Source organism: Metopolophium dirhodum, chromosome 1 (assembly GCF_019925205.1).
Source record: "Metopolophium dirhodum isolate CAU chromosome 1, ASM1992520v1, whole genome shotgun sequence".
Taxonomy (NCBI): domain Eukaryota; kingdom Metazoa; phylum Arthropoda; class Insecta; order Hemiptera; family Aphididae; genus Metopolophium; species Metopolophium dirhodum.
Genome location: NC_083560.1, coordinates 77,495,982 through 77,522,442, shown reverse-complemented (window position 1 = coordinate 77,522,442; position 26,461 = coordinate 77,495,982). Strand labels below are relative to the sequence as shown.

At 29.6% G+C, this 26,461-nt stretch overlaps 1 protein-coding gene and 1 pseudogene across 1 annotated transcript; one reads left to right on the top strand and one right to left on the bottom strand.

Annotated features, from left to right (window-relative positions):
• Positions 1–2,216: 2,216 nt before the first annotated feature.
• Positions 2,217–2,591, top strand: LOC132933909 (uncharacterized). Its single transcript, XM_061000183.1, has one exon. It carries the CDS (start codon positions 2,217–2,219, stop codon positions 2,589–2,591), a length of 375 nt encoding a protein of 124 aa, XP_060856166.1.
• A 14,192-nt stretch (positions 2,592–16,783) lies between these two features.
• Positions 16,784–22,827, bottom strand: LOC132934989 (uncharacterized; annotated as a pseudogene).
• Positions 22,828–26,461: the final 3,634 nt, after the last annotated feature.

The window sequence follows — 26,461 nt, the reverse complement described above, 5'->3', positions numbered from 1 at the left end:
TACCTAATATTTTCAACGGTTCGGGCGATGAATGCGTTTTAGAATTTTTCGAGTACTTTAACGTGGTAGCTATTGCTAATGAGTTGTCTCCGCACATAAAACTTACTTACTTGCCATTATATTTAAAAAATTCCGCTTATAAATTATACAAGACATTAACAATTAATAACTTATATCCGACTTTTGATGAAATAGAACAAATATTTAAGGAAAAATTTGCATTGCCGGCTAGGAATCGTATGTTAAGAAACAAATTACGAAATAAAAAATTAAAATCGACAGAAACAATATCGGAGTTCTTAGCAGATATTTTATACTTAATAATTAGTCAAACAAATTGCACCATTCCCGAAACCGAGAAAATTGATATAATATTAGAGGCACTAACACCAGAATATTATAACACTGTAACTGTTATGAATAATGACACTTTAGACAACTTGGAAATTAATTTAAAGAAAATAGAAAATTCGAAATTGATGCACACAGATTTTCAAAATATAAGTTCTGTAAATATTGACACTCTTAGGAAAGAAAATGAATTTTTAAAATCTAAATTAAATAATATTAACAATGGTAATAGAAATTTTAACCAGAAAAAGAAATTTAATAATAATATGCATGTGAATAGTCCTAGCCCATATTACAATCTTCAAAATAATCCAAACAACGCATTCAATAATAATATGTGCAATTACGACCCATGCAATAATAACAATAATAGTTATAGTAATCAAAAACAGAATTTAAATAATTCATTTAATCCAAACAACAATTTTAGGTATCAAAACTATAGTGCAAATGATTCATTTATTCCAAACAATTATGTTAATAATCAAAAATTATCACCCAAACAGTACTTTTTATCTAAATAATAATTACAACACAAATAATGAAATTAGACCGAATCAATATATAGATCCTAATAAACACTTCCATCGAAAAAATACATATAACCCTCCAAATCATTTTAATAGTTATAATGGCTATGCACAACCAAAGTGGAATGATAGGTACAAAAATAGGCCTAACCAAAAAAGTCAGCAATATTATAAAAATAATGTGTATAATAGTAATCAAGGTGCAAATTTTAACGAACAAAACGTAGGCCAAAATTATTAAAATCCATCGCATGCTACAAATGGTATCAGTCAAAATAATGTAAACGTAAATAACGTGATGAATCAGCACACTATCGGTCAGGTGCCTGATAATGATACACATAATTTGAATAAAACATATTTTCATAATAATCAAAAAAACTATTAAGGCAAGAGAGAGTGGTTAGAGTCCCTCTGTGCCAGCAAAAAAATTCTAACAATAACATTTCTAGTACAACATTGTTGGAAACAATAATAGCGAAAAAATATAAAAATGACGAAACCTTATTTCCAATTCCAAAATAATTAAAAAACTTAAAAATTGACGATAAGCATAATGAAATTGATATTAATAAAAACACTGACATAGACGATTATAATATAGATAGTTTATTCAATGAAAAAAACCTACAGATATTATTATTTATTTCATTATTTGTATGTTATAGTGTCCGTAGTTCTTACTAAATTATTATTGTGATCCGATATACAAATGTCAAAAATTTAAAACTGTACATAAAACATAAGACATAATTAAGTTAAGATGATTTAAATCAGGAAAACTTTTATAATAATAATAATAATAATAATAATAATAATAATAAAAAAATATTTGTATGAAACTATAACTTATAATGGTAGTTATTATTATTTAATGTTTATCAAAAACAATAATATACCATCATACACTTGTTTAGAAGTATATCACTGCCTATCCAATTGGCAATTAGGTATATTGAATTAATTGGGTAGGTAGGTATAAACTGTAAGTACAAAATTTCAAATAGTACGTATTTTTTTTACGTATTGTACTTGTACATTCAAACTTTAACTATTTAGTAAATATTTATATAATTGCTGCAGTAGAGAATAATATTGTATAATTACACATTATATTTTAATTTAGCCCAATACCATGCCACTCTCAAATATTTTATTTACACAGGGAAATCCGAAACTGAAGAATGATCCTTTAAATTATTTTAATAATAAATCTATGTTTATAATGTTTATTTTGTGTTTGGGTGCATTTAATAACCAATTCAGTCGTAACTCGTATTTCACCACTGTGTGACCGCCGTGTTGTGTTATAATCAGATAATCTATTAGTTTAAAATGTCTACCGAAAAAGACTGGAATCAAGACCAAATTTTGAAACTTATTGATTTAGTACAGCAAAGTGATAATATTTGGAATCCACAAAACATACTATACAGAAATCGAATCCGAAGGACAGATTCAATCAATGAAATCGCCAACATCTTGGGTGTTTCACAGCAAGAAGTTGACAAAAAATGGAAAACTTTACAGTCCCAATTTCGTAGGGAACAACATAAAGTAAAAAATAAAAAATCTGGCGCTGGAACCGATGATAATTACACAAGTGCGTGGTATTTGTACAAGCCATTAAGTTTTTTGTCAGATAGAAATAAACCAAAAAATACTAGAGACACTTATGATGCACAGGTAATAACAACATTATTTGAATAATTTTTTTAAAACAAATAATTGGTAGTTTTTATTGGTTAATAATTAATAGTAAATAGTTAATAAAAATTAAGCATAGAAGTAGGTAGGTAATTAAATACAACTTATTCAAATTCATCTTGCCAATAAACACGCCCTGTAGTTGCAAAATAATGAGCAAATCGTTCACGAGTTTCGTGTACAGCTGCTGCAGATTTTCGTCCACATTTCTTCAATGGTAAAAATGACGTGGTTTCCGACGAATCACTCCTCCAAGTTCCTTTTTTTAAAGTTCGGTTTTCAAAATATTCAGAGTCAAAAATATCTGGTGGACTATATACATTTTTTGACGACTCACTCCGTCTTAAAAAATTATGCAAATGGAAACACGCTAAAACAATTATATTTATTTTTCCTGGTTGTAGTAATAACGGTTTCCTTAAGACTCGAAAAACTGAAGCCATTATGCCAAAAGTATTTTCAACGACACGTCGTGCCCTTGATAAACGATAATTAAAAGCTCGTTGTGGTGAACCTCGTAAATGAGTCCCGGGAAAAGGTTTCATTAAATTTTCCTTCAATGGAAAAGCATCATCGCATACAAAAACATATGGAGATTTTTCTTTTTGTCCTGGAAGTGCTTTTGGCGATGGTAGGTTTAAAGATTCATCGTAATTTTTTTTTGCCAAGATGGAATTATCAAATACACCTCCATCTGATATCCTACCTTGGCACCCAACACTTGCAAAAATAAAACAATAATGTGCGTCCACTGCAGCAAGTAGTACAACACTAAATGTCCCCTTGTAATTAAAATATTCCGTGCCACTATTAAAAGGTGCTTGCATTACGATGTGTTTACCGTCAATAGCACCTACACATTGCGGAAAATTCCATAATTAATTATAGTCATTTGCTATTAATTCCCATGCGTTTGATGAATTAGGCTTCTAAAAATAATTATAATTTGTTTATAGTACCTACATTGAAAAATATTGTTAAAATAATGTTAACAAATTATTATACAATTTTCTGTGTTACCTCTCCTGCGCCACCAACCAAGTAAAAAAATTGTTTTTATTCTAAATGCAGTTCAATAATTGCATTGTTTTATATTAACAAATAACAATATACAATTTATATTGCAAATTTCAGTGTATAATACATTATATTTAATATAATTAGGTTTAAATACATTTTTTTTTTTAAACAAAATACAAATTAACTGAATTTTTAGTTTAAATAATTTATAACTCTTTCTTACAATACAAAACAATATTTTAATAAGTATTATGTTACTCCTAAATATTTTATATTATATTATAATTTTATACATTTAATGATTTTTGTATTTATAGTATTGGATTATAAAAAATCATATTATTCGTATATTTTTTTTTATTCAGTTCTTACGTTGTCCTAAATTCCTTAACGTAATTGTGACTTATTATTTTTTATTTTAATTAATTTTAGATTCTGAGCGGAAAGATGAAAGTATTGACTTCTACAATGATGTGTGTTTTTTTTTATAATTTTATTGAAAAACAAAAGAAAAATTAAGGAAAAACAATTCAACAAAATCGATTTTAGTTTTTTGTGTACCTAAAATTAATTTATTTTTTGATTTTATTTTTTTGTTAACTCTATAACAAATGGCCGTAGATACATGACATTTTGACTGAATGTTTATATTAGCATTTTTTATAAAACATATAATTTTTAAAATATTTTGACTTATTTTGAGCTGTTTACGGACATTTTCAGTTTCAAATTTATTTAGTTTTTTTTGTATAAATATCAATAAAATTATAATACAGGCTAAAATGGACATGATTATGGGGGGGGGGGGGGTATAACCCCATAGCCCTCCTGGGTACTCATCTAATTTTACGTATATTTACATAAATAGGTATTATTGTTTAGGAAGAAACAGATAATGAAGATGTCTTGGAAGATGACTTCATCGTGGTAGATAGTGTTGATGGTGATGGGAAAATTACAGAACGACCAAAGAGATTTTCATCGCCAAAACAAAAAAAAAAAAAAATTAAAACAGATGAGGATTCAAGAGTAGATGAGATTTATTCTATACTGAAAACTCCTCCAGCGTACCATTTACACCAACACATGAAAGCAATTCCTTAAAGGACCATCCAACTCAAAAAATTTTCTCAGGCTTAAATTAAAGTACAAACTTTGACGAAAAAAATGATACCACTAAAATTAGTTTGTGACTGTCCGTTCGCTAGTTAAGCGATTGCGCGTGCATTGCGCGTGACGTCACGGATTCGTTCGTCGCGGCGGCGGCCATATACAATACACAGCAATGTTTATCCGTTTTTGGTTGAACGTAAAGTAACTGCTAATAAACTTATATTTTTTCGAATAACCTAACCAAATGTATTTAAGAGTACCTCATAATCTTTCTATTCGTATAATTATATTGAATTTTGGTTTAATATTAATGAAATAATAGCAATTATATTATAATACACCACTGTCATATTATAGTGTCAATTGTCACTAATTACTCATATGAGTACTGCTATGATTTTATTTATAATTATATAAGATTTTATCGATGTTTATTTTTTATAACAATATAGTCTTATTGTCGTATTAAAGTTATAAATATCTTTATGGTTATGATAATAATTAATAATAATGTTATCTTTTATTTCGTATTAGTGTTTAGCTAGTTACTACTAACAACTAGTAAGTACAGTGTCAGTGTGAAATGTGAATGCGGTCCTTTCTAGTTACACGATATAATATTCTAATATATGTAAATTATATAATATTTTTTAATGGCCCTTCAACCATATAATTTCGAACCAACAGTGGATGATCTGGGAACAGATATCCAACCACAAAATGTAAATAATTCATTTTTGGAAATCGACGTTAGTGGACGATCAAAAGTGGCCAACATAAATAATTGGTGTACGTGCGAAAAATGTTGCATTTTTAGTAACGATATTGAGTGTGTTTGTTGTGCCGAATTTGAAAAAGTTACATCTTTACGATCGGGACATAAGTGTATAACAGAGAGTGATTTGTTTAAAAAAATAATTTTAGACGAAGACATACTAAACATTACCCGTCATCAAATTATTCTAAAAACAAAAAACAAATCTAAAAAGAAATTACTCACTATGTCAATTTTATCAAATAGTTCATGGAGGTTCATTTGTTACACACAATATACGCATTGGATTAATTCGTGGTCTTCATTGGGAAAAGGTAATATTATCATACATTTATTATATATATTAAACTGTTTATAAGTAGGTAGTTGATACCTAATAACTAATAAGTAATAACTATATTATAATACCATTGCATAATATAAACTATTTATTTATAAGACTTACCCTTATCAGGTGTACGAGTTGTTATTCCAGCCTGTGTTGTAAAAACTATTAGAGAGAAATACCCAGAAGTGAATGGAGTTTATGTTGGATTCAAAAATGGAAGTAAATTACCCAATTAGATAAACACAATTTATTTGTTATCATTTTAAATAAAGAATGTATTCTAAATTGTAATTGTGTATAAAACATAACAATAAAACAAATGATTGTAAATATACATAATAATTTATACATAGACATGTATAATATTATAAAGTATATGTATACATAATTATAAACATATGATCCTTTAAATATTATTAGATACAATTTTAAAATACATTTAGATGCCAGTATTACATAAATCTCTTTTGTATGGGTATTAAAATAATATTAAAACTAAAAAACATTTTTAGTAATATTTTTTTTTAAAACATTTAAAATCATTTTTGATTATTATCGTTGAAAAATCTGGAATATTTTTTTGATCGCAACTCATTTATATCTGGTTTTGGAGTAGAAATAATATTCTTTGGTACAGGTATTAATTGTTCTTGACTTTGGAAAATTATGTTTTCCTTAGCTTTTTCTTTTATATTTTGCATTATTTCCGCACGCCAATCATTGGTTGTAGATGAATAACGATTTTTAATTGTATAACGCCCCAAGGGTTTAGAGTACACCATTTTGTCCCCAATCATAGTTTTGCCTACGTTACTATTATGATCTAAAATAGCTATAATTGAACGCATATGCATACCACTGTACTTTAAATGAATCCTTTTAGGCATGTATTTTAATCTGACGTTATGATATGATTCTAAACGTCCTGTGTGTACAAAATGTTTGGCATGTTGGAGATCTTTTAGAAAATCTTTTGCCAATAAAATTTTTTTTAGAGCATTGTAGGACTCGCTATCTGGACGTATCCATAATGTATTATTTGTATACTCTTCGCTCAATGTATCATGTTCACATTTTTTTATAATTCCATCTTCTTCCCACTCATGTATATTACTTATGTGTTGAAGAACTGATGAAAATTTTTGTGTAAGTAATGAACCATCCTCTTTACATGTTTTAGATGACCACCATAAATGATTATTTATGCTTGTTTTCCACAGATAAGCATCGGGGTATTTTTTATCCAATATTTTCATTCTTTTCATCAAACTCTTTGATAAATGCCAGATATCAAACTCGTGTTGAATTTCCGGAAATTTAGTGCGAATATCATATCGAATTCCTTTGTGCCTATCAGTTAGGAATAAATCAATTTTACAGCCTTGTTCTACCATTTCTTCGAGTAACATTTCGCAAGCTTTACGTTCTAAATCTCCTTTTACCATTCCTTTTTGGACAAGCTTGAAATCAATAATTTTACTACTATTCAAGTCCATTAATGTATAAATACAATATTTCGCACAAAACCCTGGAGAATCAAATTGTCCATCACCTGCTACCCAAATTTTATCTGAACTCTTTAACTCGTGCAAATTTAATTTTTTATGTTCACTCCATATTGCGTTTATCACAGGTTCTGTATAATTTCGAATTATTTTATCATATGAAGTACGAGAAAAAAATGCAAGTTTTAATGTTTCACAAAAAACTGTCATTTGCGCAAATAAAATACCAGATAGCGTCAAAGATGCACCTATTAAAATATTTCCCTCGGGACGTGTTCCATTTTTATTTTGTGAGCTCCATTGGTATAAATGACCTTCTTCACAAATCGTATTGACCGATAAAAATGCACCTTGGACGAAGTGTTTAAGTTTTATTATTTTACCAGAACATATATTACAAGATTTGAATAAAATTAAAAGACTTTCCCAAAATACTATAAAACATGCATTTGTACTTATATCTATCATACTTTCATTATTTTTAAATTTTACATCTGTATCATCTTCAGAGGAGCTATTTTCATCCGACAAATAGTTGAACGACTTATCATAATCACCTGCACTATCTTGACAACGGTAAATTTCATTACCTATTTCACATTGGATGCCCTTATCATTAACAGTGTCATCATAACTTTGTCTTGAACATACAGAAATCAAACTAGAATTTATATTTATGAAATCGTCATCAACATTTTCGTCATCAAAAACTTCATCATGTACATTTTTTTTTTTTTTTGGTGTGCTAGTTTTTAATAATTCTACGACCATCTCTTTTTCCCTCTTTCTCGAAATTCTTTCCTCTCTATTTGAATTACTAGTAGTTGAAGCGATAGAAATATTTTTTTGAGTACTAAAAATGGTAGGGAAAACTCTGGGTTTTAATCTTACAACTACTTTAGTGTCGGGCATAAGTTTTTCACGTAATAAGTCGGATTCATTAAAATCTTCGTTAGAAAAATGTTTAGAACAAATCATTGATGACTTACCAGGAACAAATTGTTTTCTCTTACAAAAATTAGTCCACTTTAAAAATCGATCTGGCGAGGTTTCTCTACGAGGAAATCTAAAAAAATGAATTTTTCCCGGACCATTATTTTTTGAACTATTGCAATTGCAACCAAATACCGAACACAACATTTTTGTGGCTGCAATAGTAACAATATAATAAAATAAACAATCACAGGACACACCACTATGTCGACAACGTGAGTACAGTATACGAAATGAGAGGTATATTTGTATATTATAATAACAAAATATTATGCCACGATAGATAAAAAAATTATCAGACAATTAATAATAATTATAGCCATTGCCCTACTAGATGTCTAGATATTCATTTATGTCGCCGTCGCTGCAACGTGCTGCGATAAGATTTTATGTTAAAATAGTTAGATAATAATAAGAAAGCCTCACCCATCTCTAATATTAGCTACGAGTTAAAACTATATAGACAGTTTAGGCGTCAGAAATCCGTACACGATGTCACGATCGTCAAAACAATATTACACACGTTTACTGCAGCAGCAGTATGGTAAATTCATAATATAATTTATTTAAATGTTATTTTTGTCTACACTATTAAACCAAAATGTGATATAATTATACGAATGGAAAGATTATGAGGTACTCTTGAATACATTTGATTAGTTCATTCGAAAAAATATAAGTTTATTAGCAGTTACTTTACGTTAAACCAAAAACGGATAAACATTGCCGTGTATTATATATGGCCGCCGCCTCGGCGGACGAATCCGTGACGTCACGCGCAATGTCATAAGTCACAGTAACTAGCGAACGAATAGTCACAAACGAATTTTAGTTGTATCATTATCTTAGTTAGACTCTATTCTATTTATTAGAATAAAAAAATAATTATTGATTTTTTGAGTTGGATGGTCCTTTAAATACACAAGAAAACGCTTCACCATATTATAATATTAATTAATTGTCAAAGTTATAAGACGGATGTCTGCTACCGCTATAAAGGAAGATAACTGTATCCTAGGTAGGATTATTTTTAAAAAATTTTTTTTTTAATACAGTTTTATTTTGTTTAATAATTAATATAATATGTTAATTTTTTTTTAAAATCTTATTTATTATTATATAGGTAATATAATTTATGAATATAAATATCTAATATACTCATGTCCAAAAGTGATTACAATTATTATTTTTTTGTTTTTATTTACCTATTGTAATAAAACTGTCTGTACCTTTATCATTTAAATATATTTTATCTACATATTATTGGCATTATAATATTATTGATATTATGATGTCAAAATAACTAATTTTATAATTTTGATATTTAATATTTACCTGAATATATAATTTTAGCGCTTCAACTATAGCTTCACACACTTCTGGTACTATATTAGATATTAGTTGTTTGGAAATTTTAAAAAGATACATTAAACTTGTATATGAATCACCAGTAGCCAAAAAACGTAATGTTACTGCCAGCCGCAAATTTGGTGAAATAGTTTCCCTTTAAATGAGTTATATCCTTCCCAATTTGAGGACCAATAACTTCCAGCAATGATTCAAAATCTGTTGGTAACATTCTTATAAAGTTTTTGAATCCTGGATGTTCCAGTCTTAAATCATTTAGTAAGTCATTACCATTATAACGACTTCTACTTTCAAAAATTGTACGTTGCCACCAACGTCTTTTATGAAGTTTTTTTTTTTTTACTCGAGAAACTAACGATGTAAAAACAAACGCTGCACTTGCAATAATTATATCTTCGTCACTCATATTGAAAAAAAAATAAAACTAATAGATTGTTGAAAAACTGGCAATTACACGTTCACACCGCAATAGATGGGTTCGTACTAATATGAAAATAAATAATATGAGTGGGAAATCTTTAAGTTGCCAATTTAAGCGGAAAATCGTTGTGTATGTAGAACGAACACTGTTCTCGAACATTTTAAAGTACAGCATTGGTTCGTCGAGTCAGGAAACATTCTCAACGAACATGTTCGACTACAATGTTCGTCCTAGTGTGGACTACACGTGTAGCGAAGTCGTGGGTCGTAATTTCGATGTATGGAAATTGGAAATGGTAAAACGTAACTAAAATAAAACAACTTCAGAACATACCAACTATATGGCGTGACCGAGTCCATGCATTAGTATCATCATAATGTACAATATTATTGTTGTAGGGGATTTATCATTTGTATAATATATGATATTATACCCGTCTTATCGCGCAATATCATATAATAGGTGCGTTTCGTCGATCATTACGCCCGAATCCGTGGTGTGTGGGTTTGACTGTGGATTATAATAATAATATATTAAAATTAATATTTCTGCACAGACAAAAGCGAGCTTTTATTAATGTACGACGTACGTTTATTGACTACATCGTAATAATATAAAGACAATAAAACTTTTTAGGTAATGCTTTTTTCGGGCTTATTGCATTCACGCTGATACATGTATTCACTATCCACCAAAATGTTGATGCCTCTTTCACTCTTTATATATTTTAAACTCATATTATAAAGTAAATTATAATTTTAATATTTTAATTTAAAATTTTATAGTAATTTTTTTTAATTTTAATAAAAAGAAAATGTTGTCAAAAACGTTGTACACTATCAATTTTTGTAGACTATTAACTGTCGTATACGATCAATTCCCGCGCGATCTATTGTCCACTATCTATTGATGGTATACCAAACTAGAAACCAGGACTGATGACTTCGATAGGTACAAGAAAATTAATATTTATTATTTCTATAATTTTTTGATTCTTGATTCAAAGAGTTGAATATGTCAGAATCATAAATATGCAAAATAAACTTTTGTATACAGAGTCGATCCCTAGACAGCATTTTGTAATGATAATATTATAATAGTATTACAATAACGTTATACTAATATTATTCGTTATTACAATGTTATAATAATATTATTAATTAAAAAATTGCTGTCTGGATCGGTTATCAAATACATTTCGGTATAATCTACCTATTGTTTTGACCGACCAATAAAAATATAAAAATGCCTAAAATATATATGTCAGCTCTAATTATCACCATAATACCTTTATAAATTCGAAGCGATATTGAATTTTATTTCTTATAAATTATTATAGTTTTATGTTCGTATTCATAGTCAATTTATGTGACACACGCCCATTTATATGACCTGCGCCGATGTCACCTGCAGTGGGACGAACTGATCCACGAACCAAAAGGTACTGTCATATTCAATATTGTATCTGGGTGGATAAGATAATGAAATATCTTGCTAAACATGACATGTTGAGAGTATTTAGCAACGTCCACTGTGGCATGGCCCAAATCAGCACGAATTAAAAATGACGATCTCTGTGTCTGACGTCTACAGATGTGAATAAAATGGTACATATACGCGACAACACGAAGCATATGAAATTATGAAGAAAAACACGCGTACCATTCCAGTTCAGTAGGATTAGTGTAGTTGGTTCCTAATGATATCGCCGATGATCGAGTTTTCAGTTAGTTTCTGGACCTATCACCGGCCCATCGAGCACCTCACGATATAAAATATCAGTCCCGCCCCAGTACAATTTGTGATTTACCAATTCAGTAGGGAAAATACCCCAGGAAGCGCAATGTGGAGGGTTGTTAGCTGACGGTATATAGTCCCAGTGGCAGTCAGGTAACAACGTTATCACTGTGTGTATATGGTTTGACACAAAAACCTTACATTTTTCATGTGGTACCTTCAACCAACTCAAAACAGTATATGAGTCGGTCAACACATACATTTCTACTGTTCGGATTTTAAGATTTGATGCGGTCTCAATCCGAACCATCTACCGGGCGAGTAAAACAGCCGCACATAGTTCCAACCGTGGAATCGTCGACGCCTTGAGAGAAGCCATAGTTTTAGCACCTAATAATGAATTTACTGGAGGCCTGGAGGGATTAACTAATCTTAAATATACAGAAACGGAATACCCCTTTTCAGACGCGTCACAGAACCCGCATAAATGGCACTGTATCCCGAGTTGAGTACCAACGAAACGGGGAATAGCAGTTACCTGTTGCAAAATGGGGAATCCGCAACGAACCTATCAAAACGCGCCGTTAATGTTGACCAAGAAAGTGAGTATTTTCTTCGCATACCGGTTTGCCGGCAAATTGCTTCAAACGCTTTGTCTCTCAAACAACCCACTAAATAATAAAATTTATCTATGTCCGGAACATAAGGTTCTCGATGGACCTGGTTGGAAAAATGGTCACAAAACATAAGTCATTTAAGAATGTGATTGGCAATGGTTAGGTTAGGTTAGGTAAAATGGGTTTAGAAAATTGATAGACTTGTGTGTTTATTGATGATAGATGAAATGGCAATTATAAAAGAATTTAATTGACACGCCATGCGTTTTCTGCTTATATTGATTTTGGTAGTCCATCCATAGTCAAGAGTATCGCCATTTAGATACTTGTAATAATGTACCTAACTTTGATTTTTCTTTTGATTCACAACTTAAATTAAAAAAATGTTAACTTAAAATGTTAACTATTGAACATGAATATAAGTACCTACAAGTTGGTCTTTATTGTATGTTATATTATATTTGTTGCTTTTTTATAACTACTTTATCTTTGTTTGAATATTCAATATTTAGATCCACGATGTATAATCAATTGTACAACTATAGTTGAACTGTTTACCCCTATAAATAAAATATTGAACAACCTTTTTGATACAAGTTATATTATGAATATTTGTAATGTTTTGATTATTATTGGTTTATAAAAATCCAACTGTGTTTATGTCAATATTAAATTTTTAAAATATATTTTATTTAAATAGACATAGCAACCATTATAGGTAAGTATATTATTATTACTAAACTAACGAATACCTATTTGTTTACAAATGTTGCGCTATTTATAGGCATAAGAAAATTTGGATATTTATTAGTTTTTTTTAAACTATTGTCGATAATAAATGGATACCTTTACCTACTTGCCCGCTTTTTGTATTACTTAATTTTTTCTTTTTAATTAATGAATGATCTATCTGTCTAATCAACATCCATTCTTCTTTATTTAATTCATCATCTTTCATAATATTATGTAGGTACCCGTGACATTCAGCCATTTCAACCGTATATCCTATGAAAGTCTTCGGTCTTCATCTTCCATTCGTCTATTGATTCTTTCTACGATTATGTTGGTCATAAGGGGATTATGTTGTAACATAATATCTTATTTTACTAGCCGTAGCTATTTTCCTCCAAAAACAAGATACCATGGATAATTCCACTGTCCATTTTCCTCCAATAAATAAATATAATAATAAATTAGTTAATATAAATCATTTTTGCATTTGAAAAATAAATCTGTTATATGTTATTTACAATTAAAACGTTATTCAACTTTTGCTTTTATTGTTATCAAGAAGTAAAACGTTATCCAAGTTTTGCGTTTATCGTTATTTCAAATAGTATTAATACCTATAAAATTTAAAAATAATAACTTATTCGGATAGGTAATGGCCCGGATACGAAATACAATATAATCAATTTTTAGATTGTTGCATGAAATAAATGTTTCTACGACAACAATAAACCTTTTAAATAATTCGATTTTAAAATTGTTGAAGTACACAGATATACAGAAGTTGAAGGTAAAAAATAATAAGATCGGATATATATAATATAATAATAAGTATAATGATACGATGTACAATAATGTTGCGAGGCATAATATAAATCAATGACTAACAATATACCCTTATAAATCAATATTTATAACTCCTTACATCTACCTTAGCTCATTGAACCGCGTTCGTGGAGTTTGCTTTGTCATAATGTCCGCAATCTGCTCCTTGCTGGATATGTACTCCAATGAAAACAATCCCTTATTGAACTTTTCTCTTATATAGTGGTAGCGAACATCTATGTGCTTTGTTTTTCTATGAAACTCTGGATTTTTTACGAGTTTAATCGCACTTTGATTGTCTCCATACATCGTTGGCACCATTTTTGGTTGGTCCAGCAATTCACCTAAAAACAATTTTAACCAAGTTAATTCTTGTACTACTTGACTTAAAGCTATGTACTCTGATTCAGTTGTGCTAAGGCTAACACACTGATGACGACGTGAACTCCATGCTATACTTCCAGATTCTAATGTAAATACTGACCCTGATGTTGACCTTCTTGTATCCAAGTCACCTGCATAGTCAGCATCACTGTATCCCTTTAACATGAGTTTTTGTCTAGAACTAAATATCAATCCAAAATTAATAGTTCCCTTTAAATATTTTAAAATTTGTTTCACTGCTGTCCAGTGTTGTTCCTTTGGATCCTCGATATATCTACTAAATAGATTTACTGAAAAAATTATGTCTGGTCTTGTTATCTGACTGAGATATAATAAGCTTCTGACTGGTTCACGATATGGGAATTTACTAGTTAGATTAGTATTTTGTTGCTTGTCATCTAATGAATGTTGAGGGTCTGCTGGTATTTGAACTGGATTTGCTTCAGTCATACTGACCTTCTCCAATATTCTTTTACAATACAACCCTCGGTGCATTACAATTGATCAATCAGATTTTTGCTCAATTTCTGCACCTAAAAATTGATTCAATTCTCCTTCGGTACTATTGAAATGTTGTCTCAAATATTCAATTAATGCATTTACATCCTGACTCGATGTAGCTATCATCAACAAATATAGCGACAATTAATACTTTGTTATTTTCTTGTCTGCTTTTGTTTCTAATAGATTAAAGTTAAGAAGAAATGTTTTGAACTTTATGTTCCAACATCGTGGTGACTGCTTTAGACCATATAAACTGCGTTTAGGTCTGCACACCATTTCAGTACCATCGTTGAACCCTTCTGGTTGTCTCATGTAAATTTGTTCGTCCAAATCTCTATATAAAAAGGCTGTTTGAACGTAAAATTGTCGAAGTTGTAATTGTTCTGCTGCTGATATAGCTAATATAGACCGAATTGAATCGAAATTTACTAAAGGACTAAAAGTTTCATTAAAATCAATACCGAATATTTGACTATACCCTTTTGCTACTAGCCTATAGCCTTGTATCGATCAACATGTCCACGAACATTGTATTTTGTTTTATACACCCAACCACAATTTACAACAGTTCTATCCTTAGGTAACTTTACGAGGGACCATGTTCCGTTTTCTTCAAGAGATTCCATTTCATTGTTCATGGCTTCTATCCATTTTTCTGAAGTTTGTGACTCCACAGCTTCCTTGAAATTCACTGTATCGGATTCGACTACGAAAAAGGCTGAATCATCATAACATAATGGTATCTTAATATTACTTCTGTCTCGCAAGTTGTACACGTTGACATTTGACCCATTTCCTTATTCATGTCCTTGTGTTTTATTGTCAGCTATACTTATTGAACCAAATTCATTTTCCATGACTTCATCTCCTTCTGATTTATTGCTGTGTTCTAATGAGCCATCCTTGTGTAAGTTAAGAACATCAATGTTATTACTATCATTTAAATTATTAGAACATTCTACAAGTTGGTCATATATAACACTTTCATCCTTGAAAATGACGTCTCTACTAAGTGACACCTCGTCATTTTCTTTATACCAAATACATACGTTACCCTTTTGAAGTTTCTGAATATCCAACAAAGTATCCTTTTCGGCTTTTTGCATCCCACTTCTTTCGTCGTTGTTTTGGAACTAAACTATATGCATTTATTCCAAATACTACGAACTTTTCTATTTTAGAAAGTTTATCAAACCATAACTCGTATGGAGTCTTACATACTTTGCCTGAATTACCAGTATAATTTAATGAGAACACTACTGTATTGACTGCTTCTGCCCACAGTAAGTTTGGAAAATTCTTGGCATATATCATTGTACTGGCTGCCTCACAAATAGTCCTCATTGAACGTCCAGCTCTTTCATTTTGTTCAGGAGTATAAGGTACACTTGTTTCATGCTTTATACCAAAATGATTTAGAATTGATCGAACTTCGGAATTCTTATAATCTAATCCACACAGTCACTTCTAATTGTTTTAAAAATATTTTTTGTTTGAGTTTTAACCATACTCAGAAAACAATTAAGTTTTTCTTTAACCTCAGATTTATGTTTCATAAAATAGACATAAGTATATTTAGAATAATCATCTTTAAGAGGACGCCACACGGGCAAAAATACCGTACAAAAACATGCCAATTTTGTTCCAATAATACGGCTTACTGAATGGTTTTAGAGCAAAATACCTTTATTAAAAGTTGTAGAGGAGAGTTATATCGGGTGACGTATAAGACTCGATTTTTGATATTTTAATTTTTTATACCAATTATTCGCAAGTAAAAAAGTGAAAAAAAGTCAAAACGCAAAACGATTTTATCGATTTTGAGAAGGAAATATCGAAAATCGAGTCTTATACGTCACCCGATATAACTCTTCTCTACAACTTTTAATTAAGGTATTTTGCTCTAAAACCATTCTGTAAGCCGTATTATTGGAACAAAATTGGCATGTTTTACAGTAAAAAAAATTTAATTACGGCCGTCATGTGCTGCTTTTGTTTCTAGCGGCAGCGTTTGTCCCCTCCTAGCTCCGACATCCAGACTCGCCGGCCGCCGGCAGGTCAAAACCGGTCTGTTATCGGCGGTCCGCGCTTCGCACGTCGTTGCATTATTTTTATATATACCTATTACGTTCATATTATTATTTACGTGAAATAAAACATAGTATAATAATTATGCTCGATTTATTACGATGCCCGCGACCGTCCTTGCATTACCGTATTGCCGTGACATCCGCGGCTGTGAGTAAAACTTATTTTTTAGTTCCAAAAACACGGCTGACTGACTGGGTTTAGATCAAAAAACCTCTTATAAAAGTTTAAGAGGAGAGTTGAATCTGTTAACGTATAGCACTAGATTTTTGATATTTTAGCTTATTATACCAATTATTCACAAATCAAAAAAGTGAAAACAAAAAACAAAAAATGCAAAACGATTTTATATATTTTGAAAATGAAATATCGAAAATCGAGTCCTCTAATTGTATATAAAATATTCATAACAAACTCTTCAAAAACATTTAAAACTAATTTCTATATAACATATAATATTTATTGTGTTAAAAATATAAGAATTTATAAAAACTAAAACTCATTATTTTATTATTATTTATTTATTACGGGCAGTGAGCCCAATATAATGTACAAAAATATATAAATTCAACCTAAGTGGGTGTTTCAGTTACCCAACTTTACAAGTAGCAATTTTATAGAGATAATAGTAATAATAAAAAACACACGATATAGTATATAATGAGACATATATATTACAATTTTTAGGTACATAATAGTAATAATACAATTTTTTTTTTAATATCTAATAAACAAGTGAGGGTGCTCATTGCCAAGGCAAATCATAAAATAATTAGTGTATTAGATATCTTTACAACACAACTATACAAATTAGTAATTACTTTAAAAGTAACAAATAAAATTGAATTTATAAAGGTGATGCATTTCAATCCGATTATACATTCGATTATTTGAACAATTTCATTAAAGTATGTTATAAAATAAAATATATTTATACAAGAACATTTATACAATATATAAGTGTAGAAAAAAGTAAGATAAACATATACCTACATACTAATTATTAACTTCCGAAAAAATAATATAAATGTTGTGAATGGTATTTGACAATTATATAATAATATATAATATCAGGTATACGTACTAAGAACCTTTACTAAATTAATTTTTAGAACTTGGAGGATTGTAACTTAAATTAATGTTTTCTATAGCTAATTTTTTTGCTTTCCTATTTAAATAAAATGTTGCTATAAAATATATTAAAAAAACTATTATTATGACAACTAAATATTTGTTTGTGTATATAAATTCATACGTTTTATCTACAATAAGCGAATTTATTAACATATCTTGTTGGTCTAATTGTTTATTTATTGTATTGAACGCATCTTTATTAAATTTAATATTTTTTATTTCCTCGAAGTGGATAGGTTTGGGATAGGCCTGATTAGAAAAATTGAATACATTACAGCATGAATCATTTGTAAGAGATAAGTCTTCTGGAATTGAGAAATATGTTTGATTTAATACTTGTTCAGTTTTTAGTACACCTTTCGAGGTGTAAGCAATACACCCAGACTTCAAGTATAACTTTCCAGAACTTTTAACTTTAATTTTTTGAGTGAAAGACTGTTTATTACAAATTATAGTAATTGTAGTGAGTTTTTCACATACGAAAAATCAATGATTTTTGAAAAATGAGGGATACCACATTTCTGTTTTGAATTCAGAGATATAAGTATCACATTGAGGTGGTTTAGTTAAAGAATTTTTTAGTAATTCTGTTACACATGTGGGGTCCGTGTCACAATTATGTATAATTTCATTAAATCCACAAACAAATATTTTATCCACTACTTTACAGTTATTTAAATCTGGCCATATAAAATATTTGGTCATTATTTTGTCCATTAACAAATACATAGAATTTTTAGTCATATGCAGAAATTGACCATGTTCATTAATTGGAATGTAAATAGGTAATATGTAATAAACGTTGAAATTTCCTATAAAGCACAGAGGAAATTTTAAAGAAAAAATAAATCTGTCATTTATTGTGTGCATTTCAATACTTAATATTTTGAATATTTCTTGAATATTATCCTCATCAAATTTAACAGGGATTTTCAAATCATCCGGGAGTATACTCTGAATATTTTTTATTTCCGAAAGCAATTGGTCAGGTGTTATTATAAACGCATCTACTACATTATTCTGTACGTTAGAAATTACTCTTTGCAACCTACTAATAAACATGTCCAATTCAAATATAGTGTTTTCTAAAAGAGTTATCGAACTCAAAATAATGATTTTTCTGTCTTCCTTAGCTATCTCAATAATCAATTCGTTCACTTTTTTCTCGCCTTCTTTCATATTTGCATCAAATATTTTCTTATTTTCATTAAATGATGTAACGGAATCATTCAAATTAATTATTGTGCTTTTTAGTATAGATATCTGATCATGAACAATACGCATAACATCTTTCTCATTGTTTTCTAATTTATCGATCGTACTATCATATCTTCGTACATCGTCAGCATCGGCTACTCCAAACATCCATTTTAATGCCGTACCCCCAAACTCAATAGATCGCTTAACTTTTTTGTTATGTCTACCCATTTGTACAATTAAACCTATCTCGTTTTCCAATCTGTTCGCGTGTTTTTTTAACTGATACAAAGTTATAGAAATGTCTTTGAACGCAATTAGTTCAATTGAGTTTAACATTTGTCTAATATTTCTAAGACTGTTATTTAAAAATTTTAAATCCATATATGTGTTTACTGTCCAACTACTTCCGCACGCTCTACCATTACCTATGAGTTCGTACTGCAAACCCGGGCTATCGCTGGTTGATGTTAATTCGAACAAGTCTTCTTCATGGTTACCAAACGTCGTAGAAATTTCTATGGTAAATAACAACAGCAGTATTTGATAAACGACCTTCTGAAAGTCCATTTTTTTTTTTACTTTTTTTCTTCTGTGTCCAATAATTATATTTGACGTACTATGATCGTATATCTACAACAATAAGATAAAGTAAATTTAGATCATGTGTAATAAGTATGAACAAATAATGATAATACAATAATATCAATAACACTAAGGTCATGATTACATTTTTTTAAACATAAAATTTAATTTAATAATATGAAAATTTGTTGCATTTTTCTTTTTATATTTTTCAGTATATTTGGCTTTGTTTGTTTTACTTGTAAAAAATTAAATTTATTTATGAAAAACACCTCTAAAGAAAAACCTAGGAAATCTAGGTATAAGTACATAAAGAGTCACCAATTTCTATAAATCAGGCCCCAATTGTGGGATCGACATGTATAACAATTAATATTGAAATCAGAGTTTGGCATCATCGTTCGAATACAATTTTATTTAGATGATTATTTTGATAATATTTTATTCGAATAAAAAATTATTTTGATAGTTATAATTTTACAATTATTCGAATAATTTGAAAACAATATTATTCGAATAACAAATGATTCGACTAATTTTTCATTCGAATAATTATCTAGATAATATTTTGCTCAACTCTGATTGAAGTACCAAAATCAATTAAGAATTGAATTTTAAAAAAAAATTGGTAAATAAAATCAATTTTCTTACCTGTTTCAATGTTTGAATTTTGCTTGACGAATGCTGTCGAATACCAAAGTCCGTTGATCTTTTAACTTAAAGTAGTAGAATGGCGTTATATGTTTATAAGAAACTATTCAAATAAACACGGAAAATAAAGGATTGTCGAAACACTGTGTATTATAACGTACAAAAAAATTGTTTATTCTATCTTGAAGGCTTGCATTCGATGGTGTACTATGAAGTACTGATCAGTAAAATGTATTCGATAACGCGCGGGATATTGAATATTGTTTGTTACAATGATATTATTATTATATTATAATTGATATTATATAGACTAATATTGTATTGTATTATAATTAGTATATTATTAATATAATTTAAACTAGTTGAATGTTTTTTTTATTTTTTAATTTCTTAGATTGCAACTCAGTAAGTTGTAAATCCAATTCAAGTAGTTTATTTATGGCTGATTAAAATGTAAGAAGAGTTATACCGAGTGACGTATAAGACTTGATTTTCGATATTTCATTCTCAAAATCGATAAAATCGTTTTGCGTTTTCAGTTTTTTACTTGCGAATAATTGGTATAAAAAATTAAAATATCAAAAATCGAGTCTTATACGTCATCCTATATAACTCTCTTCTACAACTTTTAATTAAGGTATTTTGCTCTAAAACCATTCAGTTGGCCGTATTATTGGAACAAAATTGGCATGTTTTTGTACGGTATTTTCGCTGGTTTAGCGTCCTCAGTGTAATATAGAATAATATAAATAATAATATGTATTATAATCAATGGTTTGATGGTAATACATTCGAAAATATGGGTAAGTATAAAAATTAAATACATAATAGTTATGTCTATATTGATATTTTTACAAACAAAATGTAAATCGTAAGTTATTGTACGTGTAAAATATTGTCAACTCGAATACCTAAAATGTTAGTACTAATAGTACTACAATTAAAGGTACGGTAGAAACTAGATTTTCTTGGCAACATAATATTGTTATATACAAATAGGTATACAATTGGGCAGACAGTGGCTTTAATTAAAAGATGGTTAGTGCATAAGAGCGAATATTTAAAATATTATGGTGGCAATGAATTTAGGTGTATGCATTTTATTTCGATTCGACACATCACGGACGAACGTTCATAAGATAATAAACAACGCTCCCGAACGAGCAATTCGTCGGTCGTTACACGGCTGTGTGTAGTGGGCGCGGCTTAAACGTCGCGTGCTTGCGGATCACGAAAACACCTAACAGCGCATTCTCTTGGTCATTGCATGGTTTCGTTTGCCCGTGTGGCGTCCTCTTAAAAATAATGAAATATCTTTTACCTCCTAATGAATTCTCTTCTATGGGTCCACATACGTCGCTGTGTATTATTTGCCCTGGTTCAGTAGTTATTGTTTTGCCCTGAGTGAACATCTCCTTATGCTGTTTGCCATAAATGCATGGTTCACAGAATAACTGTCCTTGTATATCTACGGTTAGGAAGAACCGGGTCCAAGATACTTGGATGCTGAGAGGAGCAAAGGGAAGAGCTCCACTCAACCCAGGAGCATCTCAGAGATCTGTATTGCGATTTGGGCGCTCACAGGGAACAGCTAAAACAGGCTAAGCTGGAGAGAGATGCAGCCAGAGTTGGGTTGTCCTCCCTCCTTTCAGCTGGCAAAACGGTCACTCCTCCTCCAATGGAATTTACGAACATTGACGACGACTATATTATGGTTCTTAGTCCGTCAGGCGCCAACTATGCTGATAAAGTCAGGGCCCTACCGCGTCAAAAAGAGGAATTCCCAAGTCTTAAAACGCCAAAGCCGGCAAGACAGGCTAAGTCAAGAAGCGGACTGAAGGCCACCCCTAAGGCTGCGCCCACCGTCATAGGATAAAGTCGACCAGAAAGGCCAAATTGGAAAAAACTTACGCCAGGGCGAGAGCCGCTAAATTAGGGCCCATGTTCGAAGTCACGGTGGAGGGTAAAGGGTGGCAGGATGTTCGGGAATCAATCGAGCAAAAGATCAAAAACCCCAAAGTCCGTTCGGTCAGGTCGAGGAATGGCTTAATCCTCTTTCGAAAAATCCAGCCCCGCAACCCCAGGCTCATAATTAAGTTCGTCGATAGGTTACTCGAAGGCGATGAGTTACCCTGGGCATTGGTTAACCAGAACCCGGGCTTAGAGCTCGTGTAGTCTGACACCAGTGGAGTGAAACCATTATTTAAACTGGGTCCTCGTGATGTACACTGGGTCTGTGAGGTCCACCAAGACGTCCTGTATAAGCTTGAGGGAAAAGGCGCTTACTTGAGCCTCACAAAGTGCAAGATGAAAGTTCACTCCCAGATCACTCAATGCTACAACTGTCAGGTTGTATTTAATATAAATACAAATATAATATTAATTATTACCTTCTACATTACCAGCTTTACAGCTTATTATAAATATAACAGTTAATGTCATAAAAACTTTATATGAAATCATGGTTTTTATTGTTAAGATCACTACACTGAACGAGCATAAACTTTATTTTGCAAAGAATATGATATGATTGTCTTCTGAATAGGTATTGATTAGATGGAATATGATATAATATGGTGTTTGTAATATTGAAAAGCTAAATAAACATTTCATACAAACAATATAGTCGTTTATAAGATATATTTTAATTCAATACTTGTTGTTGGATTGTTGCTATTGTTCTGTAGGTACCTATTATGTAGAAAACACGATAACAAAATAAAAACTGTGTTACACATCTGCAATTCATTTGATTCATATGACGTGTTTAATAAAACCATATACTGCAACTTAAAATCATGGTTTTCAATATTTCATTTAACAATATATATTATTTGCAAAATACAATAAAATGAAATCAATTCAGTTGATTGAAATCTAAACAATTTACGAGTTAAACTATGTACGACTTTAAAGTTTAAAATTTAAATGTTTAAAATTAAATAGACCCATTTGGAATAAGTACCTACCACAAAACAATACAATTAACCCGGTCCTAAGCAGAATCACATTGCACATTTGACAAATACAAATTTATAAAACAGGATTCTGTTTAATTAATAAAAAGGAAAATGTTGTCTAGTTGAATTCAAATCCTCCATAATATAATTAAGGTTTTATATGTTATGCCTACTACATCAACATTATAAAATAATAAATATTAAATTGATTACCAAGTAGGTATATTACAGTGGCGCAATTATCTTGAGTGAGGGGTGTGCAATTCACGGAGGCCCCAAGTTTTTGGGGTTAGGTTAGAGATTTCATATATGATATTACTACTATAATATATAAAATAAAAATAATTAAATATTAATACAATTAATATAATATAATCTAGATAGGTATATTATAAAATAGAGCCCCCTTTTTTGTGATTGTTATATATCTCAAAAACACCTCTACTTATTTTAATATGGGTTTCACTAATGGGACATTTTTTGTGTGTTTTTGAGTGAGTCTCTCAATGGTTTAGATTCACAATTATACCCAGTAGGTTCAACCCGAAGAGGTGCTCAAACAGGTATTTTGAGATTTACTATAGACATTTTTGTTTGTAAATGGTTGCTATTGGTTGTAGATGAAATAATTAGTAAAAAAAAGATGGGCAAGTGGGAATCGCTCTGGTGTACAGTAGGTTATAAGTGGGTCACTGTAATAAGTTATGTTTAATTTGAATTCAATGATAAGAATTGTATAAGAAAAACGATTCTGAGCGAAAACAGTCAGTCAGCACATGGTATTACCAAGTATATTTGATGATATTATTGTGAATAAAGTAATTTATATATAACCTATTTACGTGAAACCTTGTTTTCAATTTTCATTCCTTAGTTACAAAAGTTGAACATTTTATAAATTTTTAACTACAAAATAAATATTAAATTATAAATTTGATAAATTTTATCGAAATTTAAACTTTAAATGCTTATAAAAAAATTGTGACTATGTATTATTAATCTTTTTCAACTGCTATTAGAACATTATATCAGGAGCCTTATATTAAATTTTCCCACTTTTTACCCAACAAATAAAAGTGTATTGATATTTATAGAAAAGAGAATTAAGAAATTTAAAACTGACAATATCCGTAAACAGCTTTAAAACGTACTTTTCAATATTTGTAGGGCAAGGGCAATGGATTAAATGTATTAAAAACCTTTAAGAACTCAGAAAATTCTGTATTACTTAGGTTATCATACGTCCCATATTATACGGGATTGTCCTGTATTTAAAATGTGTCACCCGTTGTCCCACCAAATGTTTAAGGGATGAACTTTGTCCCGTTTTTTCAAGTCTGTCTCGTATTAATCACGTTTTTCCCATTATTGTTAATTTATACAATTTTGAAATTTATTTTATAAAAAAGCTTTTTTACTTTTATCTACGATATTAATTTTGTATGAGAGAATACCAATTTAATAGAATATTTGAATCAATATTTTTCAGAGGTATTTTTGTGTTCTTGGTTTGAATATAATTGCTGCGGGTAGAAAATATAAAACTGATATTATTGTGAATAAAGTAATTTATATATAACCTATTTACGTGGAACCTTGTTTTAAATTTTCAATCCTTAGCTATTAAAGTTGAACGATTTATAAATTTTTAACTACAAAATAATTACTAAATTTTATCGAAATTCAAACTTTAAATGTTTATAAAAAAAAATTATGCCTATGTAATACATAGTATGTATTTTTAATATTATTCAACTGATATTGTAACAATATACCAGGAGCTTTGCATTAATTTATCACGCTTTTTTACCAAACAAAAAGAATTAAAAAAATTGAAAAGTGACAAATTATTTTCAAAACTGTATGGTTCATAGAAAATGCTCATATAAATATTTAGTGCAATTTTCAAGTATCTAAAGTCACTCGTTTTTTAATTACAATAAAATAAGAAAATTGTTGCATGAGAAATCTAGTGAATATCAAATGATGTAAAAATATGAATTTCAAACGCTCATAAAAATTTTATTTGACTTTCTTGTAGACATTTTTTTTTTTTTTTTGATAAAGGTAGACAAACTTATGAGGAATCTTGTATAACATTTTCAAATCCCAGATTTAAGAAAAATAATTTGCAAATTTTCGTCATTTTCACGTATTTTGTCAATATTTGAACTTAAAATGCTTATAAAAAAAAATTAGGACTATGGATTTTAAATTTTTTTTATCTGCATTTGAAACAATATACTAGGAGTATTCTATTAAATCTCAAGCTGTTTTAAACAACAAATAAAATTTCATTGATATTTGTAGAAAAAAAAACTAAAAAAATGGAAACTGAAATAGTTTGCAAACAGCTCAAATTATTTGGAAAATGTAATGGTGTATAGAAAATGCTAACCAAACATTGAATACAAACATTCAGTCAAAATTTCATGTACCTACGGTCATTTGTTTAAGAGTTGCACCAAAAACCCAAACCGATTTTCTCGAAAACTGATTTTGCGTAAAAATTCCTGTTTTTCCTTAATTTTTCTTATGTTTTGCACGACACTTTTTTCACCTCTCAAAGTACCAAATAGATTCACTTCCCTCTCAGAAAAGATACAGTTGAATAAAATCCAAAATAACCATGTCTCTACCCACTGAACTCTTTTTTTTCAAAATACTTATATATAACATTTTTCTGTATAGTATTACCAGGGTTAAACAGATTATAAGGGTATAACGCGACCTCTTATTGTATAAATACTAAAATGATATCAAATGATATCAAAAATATTAAATATATTAGTATAATTTTTAATATTAGTACGATTTTTTTTTTTTTTTACAGTCTTAGAAGTAGTACATAATTATTTTCACACAACGCTAGAAAACTTATTAACTTCTATATGCGGTGTTCACAACAATTTTGGAAATACAGTGAAAACTCTTTATAA

Bases quoted from the DNA above. Each gene is read 5' to 3' on its own strand.
- LOC132933909 (XM_061000183.1), top strand. From the start codon at position 2,217: ATGTCTACCGAAAAAGACTGGAATCAAGACCAAATTTTGAAACTTATT.